This window comes from Pavona decussata, unplaced genomic scaffold (assembly GCF_977016875.1).
Source record: "Pavona decussata unplaced genomic scaffold, jaPavDecu1.1 SCAFFOLD_64, whole genome shotgun sequence".
Classification (NCBI taxonomy): Eukaryota; Metazoa; Cnidaria; class Anthozoa; order Scleractinia; family Agariciidae; genus Pavona; species Pavona decussata.
The window spans coordinates 4,975,001-4,993,593 of NW_028145484.1; the positions used below are offsets into that span (position 1 = coordinate 4,975,001).

Sequence of the window (18,593 nt, forward strand, 5' to 3'; positions counted from 1 at the left end):
GACTGCTTTCAATTAAACGAAGGACACTTTTTTATTTTAAATCCAGTTTGGTTTCAATGGCGTAATTTAAATGCAGCAGTTCAATTTTATATATCAACCAAAGCGTTTTAAATAAGAGTATTGTTCAGGAGGGTGTTACGTATTATTAAATAAACCAATGGTAAATAAATAGAACCTCCGGCCTTTTCACCGGTAGAGTGGAGTTCACATTATAATTCCATTCTGTTCATTCATGCAATGCAAACTTCTTATTCAAAATAGCCAAAAATATATTCAAATTTAGCACATAGGGTCATCAAAAACCTGTACTGTGCAATACGGCTGTATATCCAGCACGCAGAGTGAATATATTCACTATGATTTTTAGAAGTCCAGTATTTAAAGGAGTCGTATTTATGACCGTACTCTCTGCCACTGCCTTATTCGGTACCATAGTCGTTATGGGTCCTACCTTACTTCTTCTGTGGCTTCAGCCGAAGTGGTTTCGCTGGATTAATGACAGACTCATGACAATATGGCTTGCTCTTCCTCCGGTAGGAATTTTAATATACGCGATACTTGTACATTTCTTTTTCTCCGTTTATCTAATATTTTGTTGACTAATTACAAGCGCTACGTACTCGAACAAGGTGAATTAATGTAGTTGTATGACAATGTTTCCATCCCACTGATTTTCAAAACGTTGACTCAAACGAATGCTTCAATTTTTTTCCCTTTATGTCTCGTCGCTGGCTGCATTGAATCTTAAAGGCTTTACTGGGTAAGTTAAACTTTCAGCGGGTATTGTTTCAGTTTTGAGTTGTAAAATTTGTCCCAGAAATATTTAATTTCTGGCGCTGAAGTCCCTTCACATTGTTTTGTATGCATATTATGATCAATTTAAAATGGATCTCGGTTGCTTTAAATAACCGGATGAAACATACTAGGGCTTTATTTCATATGTATCATTTATAGAAAGGTCATTTCTCATATCACTGTATATTTTCCGTGGACCTAATAGAGGAACAAGAATTCGTAAAATATTTCTGATTAACAATTTCGCAGCCGGACTCCGTTCACCCAAGGGAACAAGTTGTCTGAACTCGTTGTCTCTTTGAAATTTGGGTAATTAAAACATCTTGAAAGATTTTATTTGAATATTAATTACCTAAATATTTGCTCTCACAGCACTTAATACGAGAAAACGCTACCACACAATGAGTAAATATCGTCGGTGTATCGTAAAATTAGTTATACTTATCGACGATGCATGCATGCAAAAAATCGCACCCGATTATTCTAGAAAGCGTTGTTTCCGGTCTAACGATGAAGCAACAAGTTTTCAATTTGATTAAAAATATATTTGTGTGATGATGAATATCGTTCGTCCTCCCAAACATTTTTCTAACGTAACAAAAATGGGAAAACATTTGCCTTAGGCTCGAATACCAGTCACTGTTCGGCGGAAATCGAGCCTACATTTGCTCTGACAATGTTTCCAAGTTTTCCTTTGACTGAGGCACCAGCTGAACTGGATAAAGAAAATATATATGTAAATACTGCTTCTTGGTTTGATAAGCTGCAAGGTACTCCTAGGCTAAGCTTCTACCACCCCCAAAGTTGGCATTTCTTGCGCAGGTTTCGACCAATGAAATCGCGTCTTCTCAGTAGAAAATTGATCAAGGGGACGAAATGATTGACTGGATTGACACAGGGTAATGGGCTCCTGATTGACAGCATTTTTTCTAGCAAGGCCCGTTGATAAGGCCTCAGTAAACATGCATCTGCCTATTTGTCTCCAGCGACATGTCATCTTGCTTGCCAATAAATATCAAGGGATAAGAATAAAAGAAGCTTCTTAAACCACGGGAAGATGAAAACCTCGAGTAACACCCCCCCCCCCCCTCCCCTTCACACACACACACCCTCCCTCGTTTGGGCCTCAAATTAGCGAGAGTCTGCTGTTCGAACAAAGGGGTCCTGCACGTTTTGAAACAAGGCAGCATTTTCTATCCAGGCGAACCGCCATATTTTCGCAAACTGGATCACTATAAAGACCTGTTTATCGAAGGAACAAAGAAATTTTACTTATCCTGGACTTTGAACTTTGAATTGGGTGATCATGTGCTTGTCATGCTTTCGTTTAATGACAAGATCTTGGGAAATATAATTTAGAAAAATAAGATCTTGGGACCTTCCTCGGAGGGGAGTGGGTGTGAAAGAGAAGAGTAATTATTTGAGATAAGCAAGATAACCTAGTTATATCGCATTCAAGATATCTCAAATAACAAACAATCCCAAAACTATTTAATGGGCCCCTGCGAGTGATAAAAATATCAAAGTGTTATTATAAAACTAAAATACACCAAAAAAAATAATAAACCTGAACTGAACAAAAATCTTTTGGAAAAATCTTGATGAGCAAATTTTAATGGAATCAAAGTTCACGCTAAAAGCCACAGGTCGAGTCCGCGATCACAAAAAGAACAAGCCGGAACTATCGCTCGAGGTAGAGAGTGTGTGGCCGCGAGCGACCTGGACCGTCAGAAAATCAGGCTAAACAAGAACAAGCCAGCTGTAACTTCCGGTGACGTCATATGTCACGCCTTCCACTTCTCTGGCGCGGCTGTTGTCCTTTCCGTAGCTGGAGTTAGTTTTTTAAAACATGCTCCGGAACTTTGCAGGCGGAGTTTTGTACGTTCTTGCTTTGTACTTCTGTGCAACTTTCGGGGCTATATTTCTTATGGGCCCAAGTCTACCGCTGTTGTGGCTGCGGCCGCGGTGGTTTCGATGGATCAACGATCGCTTGATTATGTCGTGGCTGCTTCTTCCACCGGTGAGCTAACTGAAAGCGAATTTAATAGTCCTGGCAGTTTTCTTTTCTAAACTACATATACCCTGCTTTATTGTTTTTCATAAGAATCGATTTAGCGATTGTTTACTTCAACAAATAACGTTGTTCATTCTTGTTCTTTTCCTCGTACTGTTCAATCACGGCCTCTGTACATGTTCGATATGTTCCGCTGATTAATCAGGCGCTTCTTGGTGAGTTTGATTCTTATATTAACGATATTTTTCGTATCATTGTTAAATTATTGATTGATGACACTATCTTATGCTCAAACCACACGAGGGAGCACAAAAATGACCGGGGTTTTTTATTGTGTGTTCAAGCAAGTTTGTTTTGATGGCGTAGTAACATTACACGCTCGTGTAAACAAAATGTACGCATGGACAGGCTGGATGCTGGTTAAAAATTTGCCAGCGTTGTAAACAAAGTATAATATGCGATAAAAATACGCAGAAGTAACAAAGTAATGGCTATATATACTTAAGTAATACACTTGCTTAAGACGCTTTACTAGTTAAATTAAACGAACTGGGGATAACATGATGAAGGATACTTTGCCTTATTTCAGTTTCAATCTTTTTGGATATTTGATGGCTTAAAAAGCAGACAAAAAGACATGTTGAATTAACACAAGCATCTAATTCTTCCTTACACTATCACCACTTGACCAAACTTTAATGTCATATTAAAAAAAGAACGTAGGAAGTGATCACGTAACTAAAGATAAAATGCCTTGTTGTTTAAACAAATTCTCCCAACTAATGGAGAACAGTAAGTTAAGAGAATAGGAGTGTTGACGTTGATGCTGAAAGAGTTAAATCCAAATCCTTGATTGTTTGGGGGCAATCATGTTCCTTTACTCATTGACCTGCTTACTCACAGCAAATCTTATGCTTAGACAACGAATAATTTATTGTCTAAAAGTTATTATTAGGGACAACTTGGATTTCCGTAGTTATTGGTCCTGTGTACTGATCACCTTCTAAGAGCACTTCAAAGAACAATATTTCCATTAAAAAGGGTTCAAAAAAGCTTTGACTGGAATCTTTTCTTTTGTGCACTGTGGTTTTGTGTCCAGAGTACCTGTACTTCCTTGCTAGTTCTACATTTAACACCCCCCTCCCCCACCCCCCCAAAAAATCCTTTAGTTAGTTTTAAAATGGTGGGGCTGGTGGCAGAGGTCAGTGATATTTCTAGCACTTTGAAAATGCTAGACTGACGAGAATTTTTTTTTTTTTTCAAGAATGATAACAATTTTTATTTGCCTTACATGACAGCACATTTACAATACTGAATGCTACTAACATTTCTTACAATACTCACTCACAATACTAAACACAATAACTATATCTACATCGTTAACAATACTTACTATACTTACAATACTAAAATAACTTACATTTTGTCCATCAAAAAAAAAATACACTTATTCGAGTCTAGACTGACATGAATTGCCAGCTATATTGTCCCAAGCGAGACTACCATCTCTGAAAGATGCAAATTGAAGACAGGCTTTTGTGAGTAGTTTATAGCATGTGGAAATGAAATCTTTACTGCAGTTATTCTTTGCTAATAATCTCATCATCTGATTGGCTGATTCATTGATTACTTGATTGATTGATCACCAAACTGCTTAAGTTGCATACTAACTGCGAGGATCTTTCTTCTATTTGATCTTTCATCCGCAGTTCAAAATATATGTTTCATATATTTACATTCATTTACATTAAACAATGTTGCAAAACTGTTAAACTATCTGAGAAAGGATAAAGGACTCTTGCTAGTGTAGTTATTAAGTTATGAAGACAATTTAAATATTTTATACACACTATACAGCTTTCATGAGGAGTATATTTCTTGCCCTGTGATGTTACTTATTGACAGAGTAGATAAGGTAAACTGACCACTGTAAGTGATTCATTTGAGTGAATTCGCGCTAATGAAGGGCTACACTTGCTTACCACCCTTTGAATATACAGATAATCTATCAAACGAGATCGATAAGACACAGTGGCGTGCTGTGCGCTTTGTAACATCTGATTACCAGAACTATGACCCTGACAGTGTCACTACGCTTTTAAAGGATCTTGGTTGGATGTCACTAAAGAACAGGAGAGAAGCAGACAGACTTTGTCTTTTCAAGAAGGGATTAGATAACAACGCAATCCTGCCCCTGGATGAATTATCAAAACCAACCAGAAAGACAATACATATGCATAATAGACATTACACCACAATTTATACTTGCACAAACATATTCAAATTCAGTTTTGTACCACGCACAATTAGAGATTGGAATAATCTACCACAAAATGTCATAGAAATTGCGGACAATGCTAAGTTCCGCAAATTATTGTTATTTATGATTCTCTAGAAATCCGCTGACCCGAGATGTAATTCTAATGAAGGAGGTTACATCAAATAAATAAGTGAAGTGAAGTGAAGAATATCTTTGCGGTGGCCAATTTATCATATAAACTCAGTTGATACCACCAAAGTTTCATTCCCACTCATGCCGCACCACAGTTTCCTTGTAAATAAACCTGTTAATCAATTCCTTATTCGGATTGTTTTCAGAGATGATGTTTGGGGTAAAGATTGTAATAACGGGCGACAAACCACCCAAGAGAGAGAATGCCATCATTATCATGAACCACAGATGCCGTCTGGACTGGATGTTTTATTGGAGCGTTGTGGCTCGGCATGGGGAGCTGAAGCATGAGAAAATAATCATGAAGCATGAACTCAAGCATGTTCCTGGACCAGGCAAGTGCTGCGATGGTTTAGTGTCATTAGAATTGAAGGGCTGAGGGCATAACCGCCTTATGTCGAATGTTGGGCTGTTTTTTTTTTTTTTGGCGGATTTGTCTCAATTTTTGCATGTGGGCTTAGTTTTAGTCAACAAACATTGCCCCGTATTTTTTTTCGTTGGTTTGCTCTTCCTTTTCAAGAAAAAACGTATGCAAAAAAACTCAGTTTTCCTAGCGGCATCTTTTGGAGATCTTTTGTTGAACGAGAAACAATAGAAACCTTTCGTTTCGCTGAACAATGAAGCGAAGCGTCGGATTAGCCGCTCGCTGTTCGAGCCGATACAAGTAATGTGTTGGTACAATTGAAGCACTTTCATTGTTGTTGGAGTTAGGGATTTGGCCCACATTTGTGTTCAAAGCAATAACTGTAAATACCTCTACTTTAAGGCAAACGCAAAGTAAATTCTGGTCCCATTAAGGCCAGTGTACATGCTGCGATTTCTCAGCCTGACAGTATTGGAGTACAAAGCACGTGTATCTTGACAACCCAATTTCAATTTTGGTTGACTTGGCAGTTTCTTGAAAGAAACCTGTTGCATTGCAACAGATTTTCCGAATTGGGCTGATTTTCATCACAAATTGTTTATACATTGTTTGTCAGAAAGCATGTACAATTCATGCTCCAATACTGTCAGCCAAAAAATCGGAAATTAGCTTTTAAAAGGGGCTCTTCATTTCCGTGATGCAACAGCACAATGTTTTCACAGGATTTTCTGTGTACACAGTCCTTTTGAGTTTCTCTGAAACTTGGAAGTGGCAGATTGTGCAGTTCCAGAAAATATCCATACTCCCCCCACAGAAGGTTTTATGTTTTGCACCCCCCCCCCCCCCTTCCCCAGGAAATTCCAGCTAGCTTCATACTTTGCTTCTAAAGACCCTCCTCCCCCAAGGAATTTCCGATGACCTTCCATGGGGTGAGTTTGGATTTTTTCTGGAACTGCACATTCTAAGATAGTGAAAGACTTCGTAGAGCAGGAATTTTGACAAACCTTGGTTGCCTGTAAATGTTTTTTAAAACAAGACTTTCGAGGTACGTCTCAGTCTTTCACTGTTTACAGTATTTCGCTGCTGCCTGTAAGTAATATGGGATTCTATTACATGTAATGATGGCTTCTTGGGGTGTTATTAGCAAGTTAATAGCTAAGTAAAAGTTTGGATGATTAAACATTTATAGGTGATTCCACACAAAAAAAAATTGTATAGAAAATTTTTTGAAACTTTGCACAGTTGTTCATTATGGACAGTACATCTAAAAAATAAAAAAAGAGGAGATCACTATGTATGTTTTCATGCGAAAGGACTGTAGAGACGAGTAATAATGGCGAGCATATTATGTCACCTTACAATACCCTTCTGGATCAAACATGCAGATCACAAGAATAGAGCATGATCACAAATTCTTCCAACCAATACCAAAACAAATCCATAGAAAACTGTGGGGAGAATATAAATGTTGATAACTTAGATTTTATGTGCTTGTTTTCAGGCTGGGCCATGCAGAATGCTTTGTACATTTTTTTGCAGCGTCGCTGGGAACAGGACGAGAGCTACCTTAATACAGTCCTCAGTTATTTTGTGAACTCATTGGATTGTTTGCAGCTTCTTCTTTTCCCTGAGGGTACCAACTTTGAAGATGCAAGCAAAATAAAGAGTGATTCATTTGCAAAGAAAAATAGTCTCCCCAGCTATGACTATGTCTTGCATCCTCGAGTCCGTGGGTTCACCTATTGTGTGGAAAAACTCCGTCAAGGGAGGCTAGATGCAATCCATGATGTCACTGTTGGATATTCTGAAAATTACTGCTATGAAGAAATGGATCTACTCAAGGGCAATGTACCAGACGAAATTCATTTTCATATTCAACGTTACTCAAATGAGGAGCTCCCTCAGGACCTGGAAGGTCTCGAGGAATGGTGTTGTAAACGTTGGGAAGAGAAGGAGGAGAGACTGAAAACGTTTTATACACAAGACAAACATTTTGGACCTCCACCAGAACTTGCTAGTGAGGTTCAGGTCACTGTTAGACGCCTGTTCATGAAGGACCTCACTTTTTGGTTTTTATTCATTATTTGTACGTTAGTTTTGATGTACATGTCGGTGTTGGTGAGGTGGTATGTCGCCATTACAGGGGCTGTGTTTATGATCTTGTCTTTTTGTGGTGGAACAGATAAACTATTTCTACAGACACAGAAGCCATTGAGTGTCAAGTCCAACTGAGGGAAACAAGACATGCCAATGAAGCTTTGCAGTATAGCCTTGATAACTCAAATACTACTTAACTCATTCTTCTTGCTTAATCGAACTTAACACATTTTCCCTATAATTTTTGGTCAAGAAATTGAAAAGTGTTTCAAACATGACCAGGTCTTGCATGCATTGCCAGTTTTTGTATGTTAAATACTACTCCATATTTACTTTTTTATGTCTGAGAGAATAATATGTAAGGATTTCACCACAGCAAACGGTGGTCATTACATAACTATTATAGTGAAATAATATAATTATATATAGTTTTTCCTTTTTCAACATAAAATGTGTTGCCTCTGAACTTCAGGAAGTAAATGGGCTCTCTTCGTGCCAAAATCCTTCAATCAACATTTCAAAACTCAGAGAACTCCAATTTTTTTTAAACTCAAAATGTTGTCATGTTACCCTGACTGTTTGAGTCATCCAGATTTAATTTTAATTGAATTTTAAGATTTGTTGCAGTAGGTGAGAAAAACGGTATTGTTTTCCTGAAAAACATCAAGAAAATTTCAAGGCTTTAGTTTGTCTAGCTGGGTCAAACAATTTCTGAAACACATATTGTATTATGATTCATGGAAATTCCCCATCATTGAGATGTGTTTTAACAAATATTTATGTGGTACAGAGCGTTTTCATTCACGTGACTAACGGCCAAATTGATTTACTGAAACAAAAGAAAGTTTTTGCATAAAAATAGAGTTCAATTCCCAGAGGTTTAGTTTGGGACACCAACATGGCTGCCGTGACGTCATGTGAAAACACTCTATATTTATGTATCAGTCTTCTGTTATGTTCATCCTTCCTTTAATGTTGTCAGGAATTTTTGTTATTAATGTCCATAACTTTGATACCCCCCCCCCCCCCTCCACCCACCCTGACTGAAGCTCAAGGAATAATAATAATGTGTATGGTCTTTGTTTTGTGTTGTGAGCCCTATAGTCTACCTAAGACATTATTGAGTCCAAAGATTATCACTTATTTACCTTAAGGACGGTGCCTACTAATAGTGAAGTATTTTTGCGCAGCTTATGAATATGCGGGAAAAGCAGATCTTAGTGGTGGCTATTGAAATCCAAAAAGAAAATTGAGGGTAACCACGCATTTTTTAGAGATAACTAAGCAACAATTATTCTAAAAAGCAGCAAAATACAAAGCAAAGTATGGCGCTTTTTTCCAAATTGAAGCTTTATTATCTCTGGTTTCTAGTGGTGAGCCACAAAAGTATATTATTGTACAGTTAAAATTGCCAATGGAATATTTTACTAATATAATTCATATAAAGGAATTAACAAACGTCGTGTATATCTTATAAACATCGTTATTGTCAGTGATTAATGAAAATTATTATTTAATGTGTTTTAATAATATCATATGTAATTTTAGGCTCGATTGCCAGCTGCTGTTCGGGAAATGAGCCCATGCTCACCTCAGGGAGGAAAGCTGGACCCGAGAGAGCGGCGGAAATCGAGCCTAATGTAATTTCAGTTTGTATGTTGCTCTACGTTAACAAGTCGAATAAAAAGTTGAAAATTCTTGTCTTGTAAGGAAAAGTGTTGTTCATTGTAGAGTGAGTTAATTCGCATCTTTCCCCAACCTCATTTCCAGGATTTTTCCCTTGTAAATTGGGAGGGGCCTGGGGACGAGGTTGTTCTTTCTCGCAAAGTAAGTTTATTAACGAAGTTTAGTTTGAGGGAATTTGCCTTTGCAAAAATTAAGGAACTAAAGTTTCTGATGTTTCAGTGTCCTTCGTTCTGTTTCTATTGTACAGTCGAACCTCATATACATAGGAACGAAATGAAGAAAAATTTTAATGAATGTTTGAATTTATGGGCAGAGCTGATAAGGTAATTTGGCTACCGTAAAGAGATTATAGTTCTGATATAAAGGGCCAACTCCCCCACCTATGCAGCACCATAGTTTCTATGGGAACTAATATAACCCCCTTATATATCTGGCTTACTGTCCTGTAGAGGTGTCCGGCCGGAGGGGTTCGACTGTAAAAACAGATAGTGCAATGGCTAGCGCGTTGGACTTCCGGTTGGGTGTCGTGTTGTTGCCTTGGAGACAGACTTGCCACTTGCCGACTTCTTATGGCGCCGAAAGGGAGCGAAGGAGGCGAGAGGCTTTCCTCTTGATTGGACTCGGTGAAAACGGACTTTGAGAAAGTCAACCTTATTACTTCAGTAATGAATTTCACTGCACATCTGGGATCTGCCCGCAGTGGAACAAACAGCTACCTCCCATCGTAGGGGGTAGCAGCACTTGAAGACTTTCATTCAGACTGGTGTGACAGCATCGAGCGGTATTAAAATGACAACTCATTCTCAAGTTTCTATTGATCATGGTTTGTGACTTTTTGGCCACGAATTTGTTATCGCTTGAAAGGGTGACAGGCCCAACACAAGGCCAGTTATGGCTTGATAGGGCCAACACGACCCAAGAGCTTTTCCTCTTTGCGCATGGTTGACTTGTGCAGTCAAGCCAGAAGGCTCTGGTGTTGACAATGATAAATGACATCCGCCTGATTCCATACTGATGAGTAACACCACCCAAATCTGAACATGCGCAGAGTCTCAAAAATACACACTATGGAATGCTTGAGACCGTTCGATACTCAGAACCTGTCAAATCCCTAGTCCCAGTTCTTCCCTTCCCCTCCCTTCTCAGTCCTATTAAGTATGCTGCATGAACTAAACTGCACCAAAAAACGATTGAAGTTCAGTTCTTAACCACTTAAGGTGATTCCGTTGAATTGCATTGCGCATCCTTGCTGCGCATAATTTTTCGCGTCATTTAGCGCGCGCACGAGCGCGCGCACACAGAACATTACGGGATTTCGTTGAGGTTAAGCTCGGCAGGAAAAGAAATGGTCTTTTTCTTCTAAACGAGCACGGTGACCCCCATTTTTTAATGCATCAATTTAAATGTCATACGGTTGGCCACTATATATCGCGATTTAAAGAAAAGTTTAATACTCTACTTTGAGATATTTTTATTTGAATGCTTTAAAAAGCACGTATTTAGGAAGTGCTGCTTACGTGCACACGCAGCAAAATCTTTGATTTCTTTCATAATCTTAATTCCAGTTCAATGAAAATAGTTTGTTGTGTAAGATTAAAGTAAATTTTGTTGAACTGCTTCGATATTTTAATGCAGGAAATTAATTTTTCTAGAAATGATAGTTCCCTTTTCTGATTACTAGCGTTTCTAATATAAACCTCGTGGGTCATCTATTTACTATAATAGCCATCCAGGTTGCACAAAAACGAGCACGGTGACCCCCATTTTTTATTACATTTTTGTAATGCTCATAACATAGTCATGAACTGGACCAAGTCTTAGACAATTTTAAATACTCCTTCTTTTTCAGCGGAATCACCTTAAAATATTCTTGTGTACAGCGACAAATGTATGCTGATGACGTAGAACAACGATTTTATAGCAAAAGATAAAACTATCGGCGTCTACGAAACTTTTAAGGGGGCAAAGGAATTCAGTCTCTTGTGTTAAAATCTTGCGCAGATTTTGATCATTTTTAAAGCAGCCTTTGACCAGACTCAATAGTGGAGAATCAAAGGAAGTATCTCTCCCCCACCCCTCCCCCAAGGAGGAGGTTACTCCCTCCAGCCGAAAAGGGGACTTATATCAGGCTGGAGGTACATAAAAGGGTAGGGATTTCACAAACGAGTTGAAGGATAGAAAAAAGTGGAGAAAACTGTTTTACGTATTTAAAAGGACTTTTCAAAATATCTCGAACAGAGTGCAGTTTTTCTACTGTAAGGTAAGAGTAAGGGTTTGGATCTTGGGGCTAAGAACCTTGATGTATAAAACTTTTGTTGAGTAAGCCCCCGGAAGGGAAGGGGGGGCTCCACAGTCCTTGCTCGGCTCCGTTCGCCAATCTTCCATTTTTCTCTTGATGAGGTTATCACGGTATTGCGGGCGCACTCAAAGTGTCAAGTTTCACCGACCGACAGCCAGTGCCTTCGAACTCTGCGCTAATTTTTCTGCGTTCTTTTCAGGATCACCTTGTCTTGTCCGTTTGTGATGCTATCTTTGGATTGATTGCAAAACAAAGCAATCGAATGATCATGAGGACGTGTAATCGAGCTAAGCGGTTTTCAACAGACAAGCCTTTGCATTGTATACAATACGCGGTTTAAGCACGTGCCGCCACGCGCCATTTCTATCACCGTATGTATTCAAGAACAAGATGGAAGCATGCAATCTCCGTAGACCTGATGGTATCAAAGCGGAAGCACTCTAAGCCATTCCTATCGGAGCTGCTAACAGACAAAACAAGTGGCGTAGTTACAATACAGCGTCGTTCACGAGCAAGGATCTGAATGAACACCCTGGGATCGCCAACTTTTCAATGGAGAGGTAACCGTCACTCGTACAATGGATGAAAAATAAACCACTGGCAAATAAGTCAGGGAATTGTTAACTTCAACCGCAGCTATCAGCCGGCTAGCGAAGCGAATCTTCACTGAGAGCCAGACATATTTTGAACACGGAAGGTCGAGCTTGTTGGCGGCTGACGGAAATTACCGACATGCCCGGCACTAATTAGCTGTCAAGTATACCGCGTTTATTCCAAGATATTATCCATCAGCCAACAATCGAAAAATAAAGTTCACTGTATCATGACTATCATAGTCAATCATGAAAGGAATGTAAATTTTGGAGCTTCACCGGTTCATGAAGATGATGCTGACAAACCGTTGAGACACTGAGGACATTGATTTAGTTACCCGTTAGCCACGATCAAAGAAGGATATAAAATTTATGGCTTCAAATGCTAAGGGTACAATGGATGAAAATATGTTACTCAGTGGTGGGACCGTCGGTCTTCCAGCGTACACTCGACGTTAATACCTAAATAACAGGTCAGTAGCTTGGCTTTTATAAGTTTGTATAATCATGATTAGTTTTACAGGGGTTCAACGATTGAATCATTGTGCGATTTGGAATTGAAGAACACATCTTTCCCCTGACTTACAACCACGGAGAAAAGGTAGCTTAACCTAAGATTAATTAAAATATCAATATATCGAACATATTTATTTTAGTTATGCCGCCTTCGTTAAAATAGCCTAGATTATTGCTAATTGGTTGCCTGATCCTCCAACGTTTCCACAAAATTATATTCCAACTGTTAAATACAGAAGGGTATCAGACCCCCTCGATCGGTAATGAATTGTTTCAAGCCTGCAATTGCTGCTTCTGTGACAGAAGATTTTAAACAATATGGTTTCGATACTTAAAGATGCGCCAATTTATGCGAGAATGTCAAATATTGCAGTCAAGATTTGCATCAATTAACGATAATTTGGCATGATTGACTCTTCAAAAGTCACATTCTAACCGATTGGCGTAAAGTTATAAATTCACGGACCGCATGCTGACAAGAAAAAAGAGCCTGTGGACAATTCTAGTGCTGTTTTGTCCTGGAGAAGAAGGCTGAGTCATTATGGTGCATTGTGGTGCCCTGAAGGGAAAGTTTTATGGTAGAACGGCTTTGTAATGATTGTCAGGAAACAAATACCTGAAATACCTAAGTAATGACACGTGCACGGACAGTCATAACAAACGCAACACAAATATTGCAAAGAGCCAATCAAAACATGTAGCAAAAACATGCGACCGATTCAAAGCGCGGGAAAACATGCAACCAGCGGCAAGCGCGGGAAAATGACATAAACGAAAATGGTTTTTGTTTGCTAGCTCCTGATTGGATAAAAAGACTTGTTTGACGTGGTTGGTTAATTGCACCAGGTAGACGAGAATGATAAAATGGTATACCCTGAATTATTTTTGAGCGGGCGGAATTCCGTAAATCATGCAATCTGTCGCGGAATCTCTTACGCACTCCGCACTTGCCGGTTCACAAACTGAAGAAGACTGTATCTTTCCTTTTCCAAAGATTTATTTTAACATTCCAACAATCTGACAATCTCCGATGCAAGCTACAATTCACTATCTTGCGACTCACAGTTCCGTTCACAATTCGTTCTTACTCGACTGATCTGACCTTACATTACAACTGTACTAAGATTTTCTAGGTTCTATTTGCGCAACAAGCATTTTCCCTGCAACCACGAGCACAGTAAAATCCCAAGCCTACACTATTGTAATGCTCCTAAATTTAATTTCTATTACACAATTACACGCGTTTCTCTTCCTTATTTAGCTTAATAGATGCGTGCAGTTACATCATTGTCGTGCAGTACATTAACTTCGGACTTTGCCAGTTTACAATTGTGCAATCTGCTTTGTTACTAACTTAATCTTGTTCGCGATACATGCGAGATATTTCGTGACATTTCTATCATGCAATATTCAAGTCACGCACCTCGGTGCTTCTTTCCTGACACTCTGATTGGTTCCGGCAATGGGCGGAATTTTAATTTCTGCGCGCGAACCCGGGCGGATTTTTTGCGTGATTGGTTGCAAGACCTCGGGCCTAGGTCGGTATTGGGAAAAACTGGGCCCGAAGGCGGCCTCGAGCAGTATTCAAGACAACTATTTTGTTGGAATAATGGAGCTGAGTGATGAGTGAAGCATCTTACTTAGTGTAATCAGGTTTTGTTTCTTTATTTGCGAGAATTTGTTGGTTAATCTACAGTTAGACGAGTTAAAAGTTTAAACAAACTAATGCTCGAAACAATTTTGAGTAAATTTTATTTCTTTTTGTTTATTTATCTCGTTTCTGTTTCTCTACCCTCGCTGATAAGCTTTTTCAGTTCTACACCGCACTAGAAAGCAATTCCAAATCAGTAATTTCATTAAAACCACGACGTTTCGATGTTGCTAACATCCTTTTCAAGTAGAGAGCAGCAGAGTGAATATAAATTAATGCAAAATAATTGACATTTTTGACTCTCAAGTTACTGTGTAAATAAATTAGCGTGGATAGAGTCATTGTACTTTCAGACGGAGTTGGTTTGAACTTCACCCATAGACTCAAAAGTTAGAAACATTTATTCCACTGATTTTGCCGTGCGTCTGTACTCTGATAACACACAGATGACGTCAAAACGTGGTAAGAACAAAGAAGTGTAGCGCGACTGCTGTTCTTACCACGTTTTGGCGTCCTCAGAGCGTTATCAGAGTACAAACGCACGGCAAAATGAACTCTGTTTGTTTTATACAATGTAACCAAGACATTTTGTTAGCGAGCATCACCTTGGCTGAGCCAAGTCAAAACAAGCAAATTTCTAGATTACTGCACACATGCAACTGTGATAATCTTTGCAAAAAATGTTTTCAAAACTTACCTTTATTCCAGAATGAATTTCTGACCCCAAACTGTTACAGCATGTCAGTCGAATCACTGCGATTTGTGTTCACTTACGCGGGCATATTTAAACAAATATTTCCTTCGTTTTTCACATCACAACAAAGTTAGTAAAGTTCTAGCTTTTTTTAACTTGGTTGAGGTCGCTTGCATCGGTCGTTGTTTGCCTATGTTTGTTCGCTACTCACCTAAACAGTTTACAAAACTTTAGCAAGTTTGTTCGTTCTCGCTGCGAGTCGCTGGACTCTGGACTCCGATCACGTGTGTCTCTACTCTAATCACAAACTCCACTACCAACCATACTAAAACGCGAGTTTTACACTATACACTGTTCATTGACATAACCACAGGACCATAGGAAAGTACTGCTCAGTAGATGTCATTTGAATGGTCACACTTCTTTCATTCTCAGCCGTGATTCTACCTGCATTACAGTACATGAGCAGACGTTTGACCTTTGTAAATGTAATTCCTTGTACGTCCTCCATTTTAATTTTTTTTCTCACTGTTTATCTCGCTGTTTATCTTCCCTAAACTGTTTGCTTGCATATTCTAACTGATTACTCTTTTACCTGGCATCGATATAATCATAATCAATTGTTGCCTTTAGCTGAACAAAGCTCAGTATTTGTCGTTCTTTTGGAGTAGTAGAATTATGAACGGTACTAAACGTAACCTGTTTATGAATGGGTGATCGTGATGTTTCACGCTTAAATAACACCAGACCGTTTAAATCTTGCATTAAAAATCCTCCTATTAACCAGCTAGTCCCTAACTAGTCTTGCCCATTTCAGGTTAACTAATGCGCAGTGCTCATTTCCTGCGGTGCTGTATGTCATATGTTCTTTATGGTGTACAAGGATTTCCAGCTTTTGGATGGAACCCCAAACTGTGTCCTTAATTTCAAATAAAAGACTGATTCGCAGCTTGAGTGCGTTTCTATAGTTCTATTTATTATGTCAGTTAAATATGGTAGTTTGTTTTTCTATGCCTGCAAGAGATGAAATCCTAAAGTATGGTCAGAGAAACGGAAGCTTCAGAGCAGTACATCGACTTCCCTGCGGTGCCGTTTGTTTTGGTTTATTTTTAAAATCTAAAACTTGATCTAACAGTGTTTCCAGTTTTCAAACAAGAACGCGTTCATATGAATCTAGTTGATCTCTTCTTTGCCTCTCCGCGCCTTTTTCCAACTATTGGCAGATCATCAGCTGTTTCAGTTCATCACCACCAGGAAACTGACTGAGAGCTTGTTCCTTAGGGAACTGGTAAAAATCCTCTCCACTAATCCAACCTCAAATTGTAAGCCAGAGTGGTCAGAAGCGATGTCCTTGTTTGTTTTCAGCAGGTGTCGAAAAGAAGCTGCTTAACTCATAATCTCTTTGTTTTGCGCTGGGTGCGTTTGCCTCAAGTGACACGATTATCACTAAACATCATTTAACATCGCGTTACCTTCCGTTGCCCTCGCGTTCCTCAACTGTTAACATTTCAAACTTTTTACCCACTTTGAAAACTAACAGCATTCTAGATAATTCCTCGCCATAACTGCGAACTTTTTCAAGTTTCCTCGTGGTCGCTTGGCTATGTTTCAAGCACTTTTCTCGGCGCTTTGTTTATATGTGAATCTCACACATGCAACACGTGCGTCATCGCTCGCTATCCCGCATGCCATTAATGCGCCCACCGCATGCTCACTGTCGTGTTATGAGTTTTTGTTTGAAAACATTCACCTTGGTCTGGTGATCGCTGATCTTCGTAAAAACACCCTAGACACTTTCGGTGGACATAATTGCTTCATTCAATTTCAAACACTTTGCATTCAAAAGTGACTTTGAAAAAAAGAATTTTTGCCGGCGTGCAATGTGTTTTGGGGAAGATCGCAAGTTTCCTTTATTGAGCCCCGGGGTTGGGTTGTATGAGATCACAAGCGCTTTTATCGAGCAATTTTCCGGGGTGTTCTATTTTCATTACTGACCGAGCATTTTCGACAGAAAAACAGCTGATCTACAGGTGGAAACTGGTGCCCGATTCAAGTATTTTTAATTGTTATTAACGCTTTTCCAATAGTTTTGAAATTCAAGCTAAAAAAAAACAAATGTTATTTTACAAAACCGTAGCATAGACAGTAAAAGAGAGTGTTGTACAACAGATTTCCGTGATGTGAATGTACATGCTTAAGAATTTCGTTCACGGACTTGAAAGTTCAAAACGCGCTACTCGACTAAGAAAAATTGACAACCGGAAGGAGGTTAATGGGGGTAAATTCACTCGCATCAGTAAACTCTCTGAGTTTGATGCACTTAATTTGATTGATAGATAAAACAATCTACAAGTCTTATGTCCATGAGTTATTTTCCGTTAATCTAGACGCGGATTATATTGTTTTAACTCTCACTTGACCGGTGGCCTCCTTGTCATCGTAATTCGCGTTCTTTTATGCAGAACTTGAAATTTCATCGAGGCAAGCCACGCCAATTTTAAACAAGTTATTCTCGGTTGCGCAGTGACCCCTCATTCCTAGAACATTTTTTTCCCACGCTAACACATACTCACTAATTGGTTCCTTGTTATTGCACCGAAAATGTTACTGTATTGAAATTTCAGTTTATAGTGACTTTCGTTCGCATTTTGCCTTTATTCTCCGGCGTGTTACTCCCTGTTGACACCTGTACATGTTTAGGAACTTGTGACCGCGCTTTGTTCGAGGCTTTTTTCATAAACATGCCAAAGAATGAACGCTTCGACTTGTACATGGCTTGATGCTTTGTTTTCCAACGCCTTTGAGTCGGTCTTAAGTTTCAGGTATCCATTCATTAAATGTATCAGGTGCAGCGACTCTCACACTCTCACGGCTTGCTTTCTTCGACAATTTTTCCAGCGTACGGATTTTGGACAACCAGTTTTCATCAAATCGCCTACGAACATTACGTTTTTATCAGATCGTCGAGTAAGAAAAAGCGCGCGCACACACAAATCTTTGTTCCTCAATCTGTATCTGTTTAATTTGTCGATAGCACTTCACCGTTATTCATTATTGTATTCACCATGCAGTCTAAAATAAACGCGATAGTGTTGATGAGTTTCGAAATTTCCGAATGTTCTATTTTCAACTCTTGCTTGAAGTACAGAGCGTATTCACTTTATCATTTTCTTTTAGTCCGGCGGCTTTATCGAAGATTTAGTTTCCATTTGGAAACCGTTTCCCCATCGTAATAAACTAACTTCCTTTGGAGGGTAAAACAACAGTCTTGCAACACTCCTATGTATATTTTATTAATTTCACTCCATAGTGTTTAGTTATCCAAGAAAAATCCAAACAATAAAAATTATTGATAGTGTCATTATTTCAGTCAATAAATCCATAGCCCTAGGGCGTTTTCTTGTAGAAATTTTCTCTTCATTTTTTAAATGA

At 38.9% G+C, this 18,593-nt stretch overlaps 1 protein-coding gene across 2 annotated transcripts; it reads left to right on the forward strand.

Annotated features, from left to right (window-relative positions):
* Nucleotides 1-2,438: 2,438 nt before the first annotated feature.
* LOC146478666 (lysocardiolipin acyltransferase 1-like) lies at nucleotides 2,439-9,437 on the forward strand. Of its 2 annotated transcripts, none has more exons than XM_085112260.1 (3): nucleotides 2,439-2,815; nucleotides 5,408-5,596; nucleotides 7,127-9,437. In XM_085112260.1, exons 1-3 carry the CDS (start codon nucleotides 2,770-2,772, stop codon nucleotides 7,855-7,857), a joined length of 966 nt encoding a protein of 321 aa, XP_084968386.1. In that variant the 5' UTR covers nucleotides 2,439-2,769; the 3' UTR covers nucleotides 7,858-9,437. The 2 variants fall into 2 exon arrangements, with proteins under 2 accessions (XP_084968386.1, XP_084968385.1); XM_085112259.1 differs by lacking the exon at nucleotides 2,439-2,815 and adding an exon at nucleotides 2,821-3,024.
* The last annotated feature ends 9,156 nt before the right edge of the window (nucleotides 9,438-18,593 follow it).

Coding starts and splice junctions, on each gene's coding strand:
- LOC146478666 (XM_085112260.1), top strand. CDS start 2,770: ATGGATCAACGATCGCTTGATTATGTCGTGGCTGCTTCTTCCACCG. Junction 2,816..5,407: donor CGTGGCTGCTTCTTCCACCG/GTGAGCTAACTG, acceptor GATTGTTTTCAG/AGATGATGTTTGGGGTAAAG. Junction 5,597..7,126: donor CAAGCATGTTCCTGGACCAG/GCAAGTGCTGCG, acceptor GCTTGTTTTCAG/GCTGGGCCATGCAGAATGCT.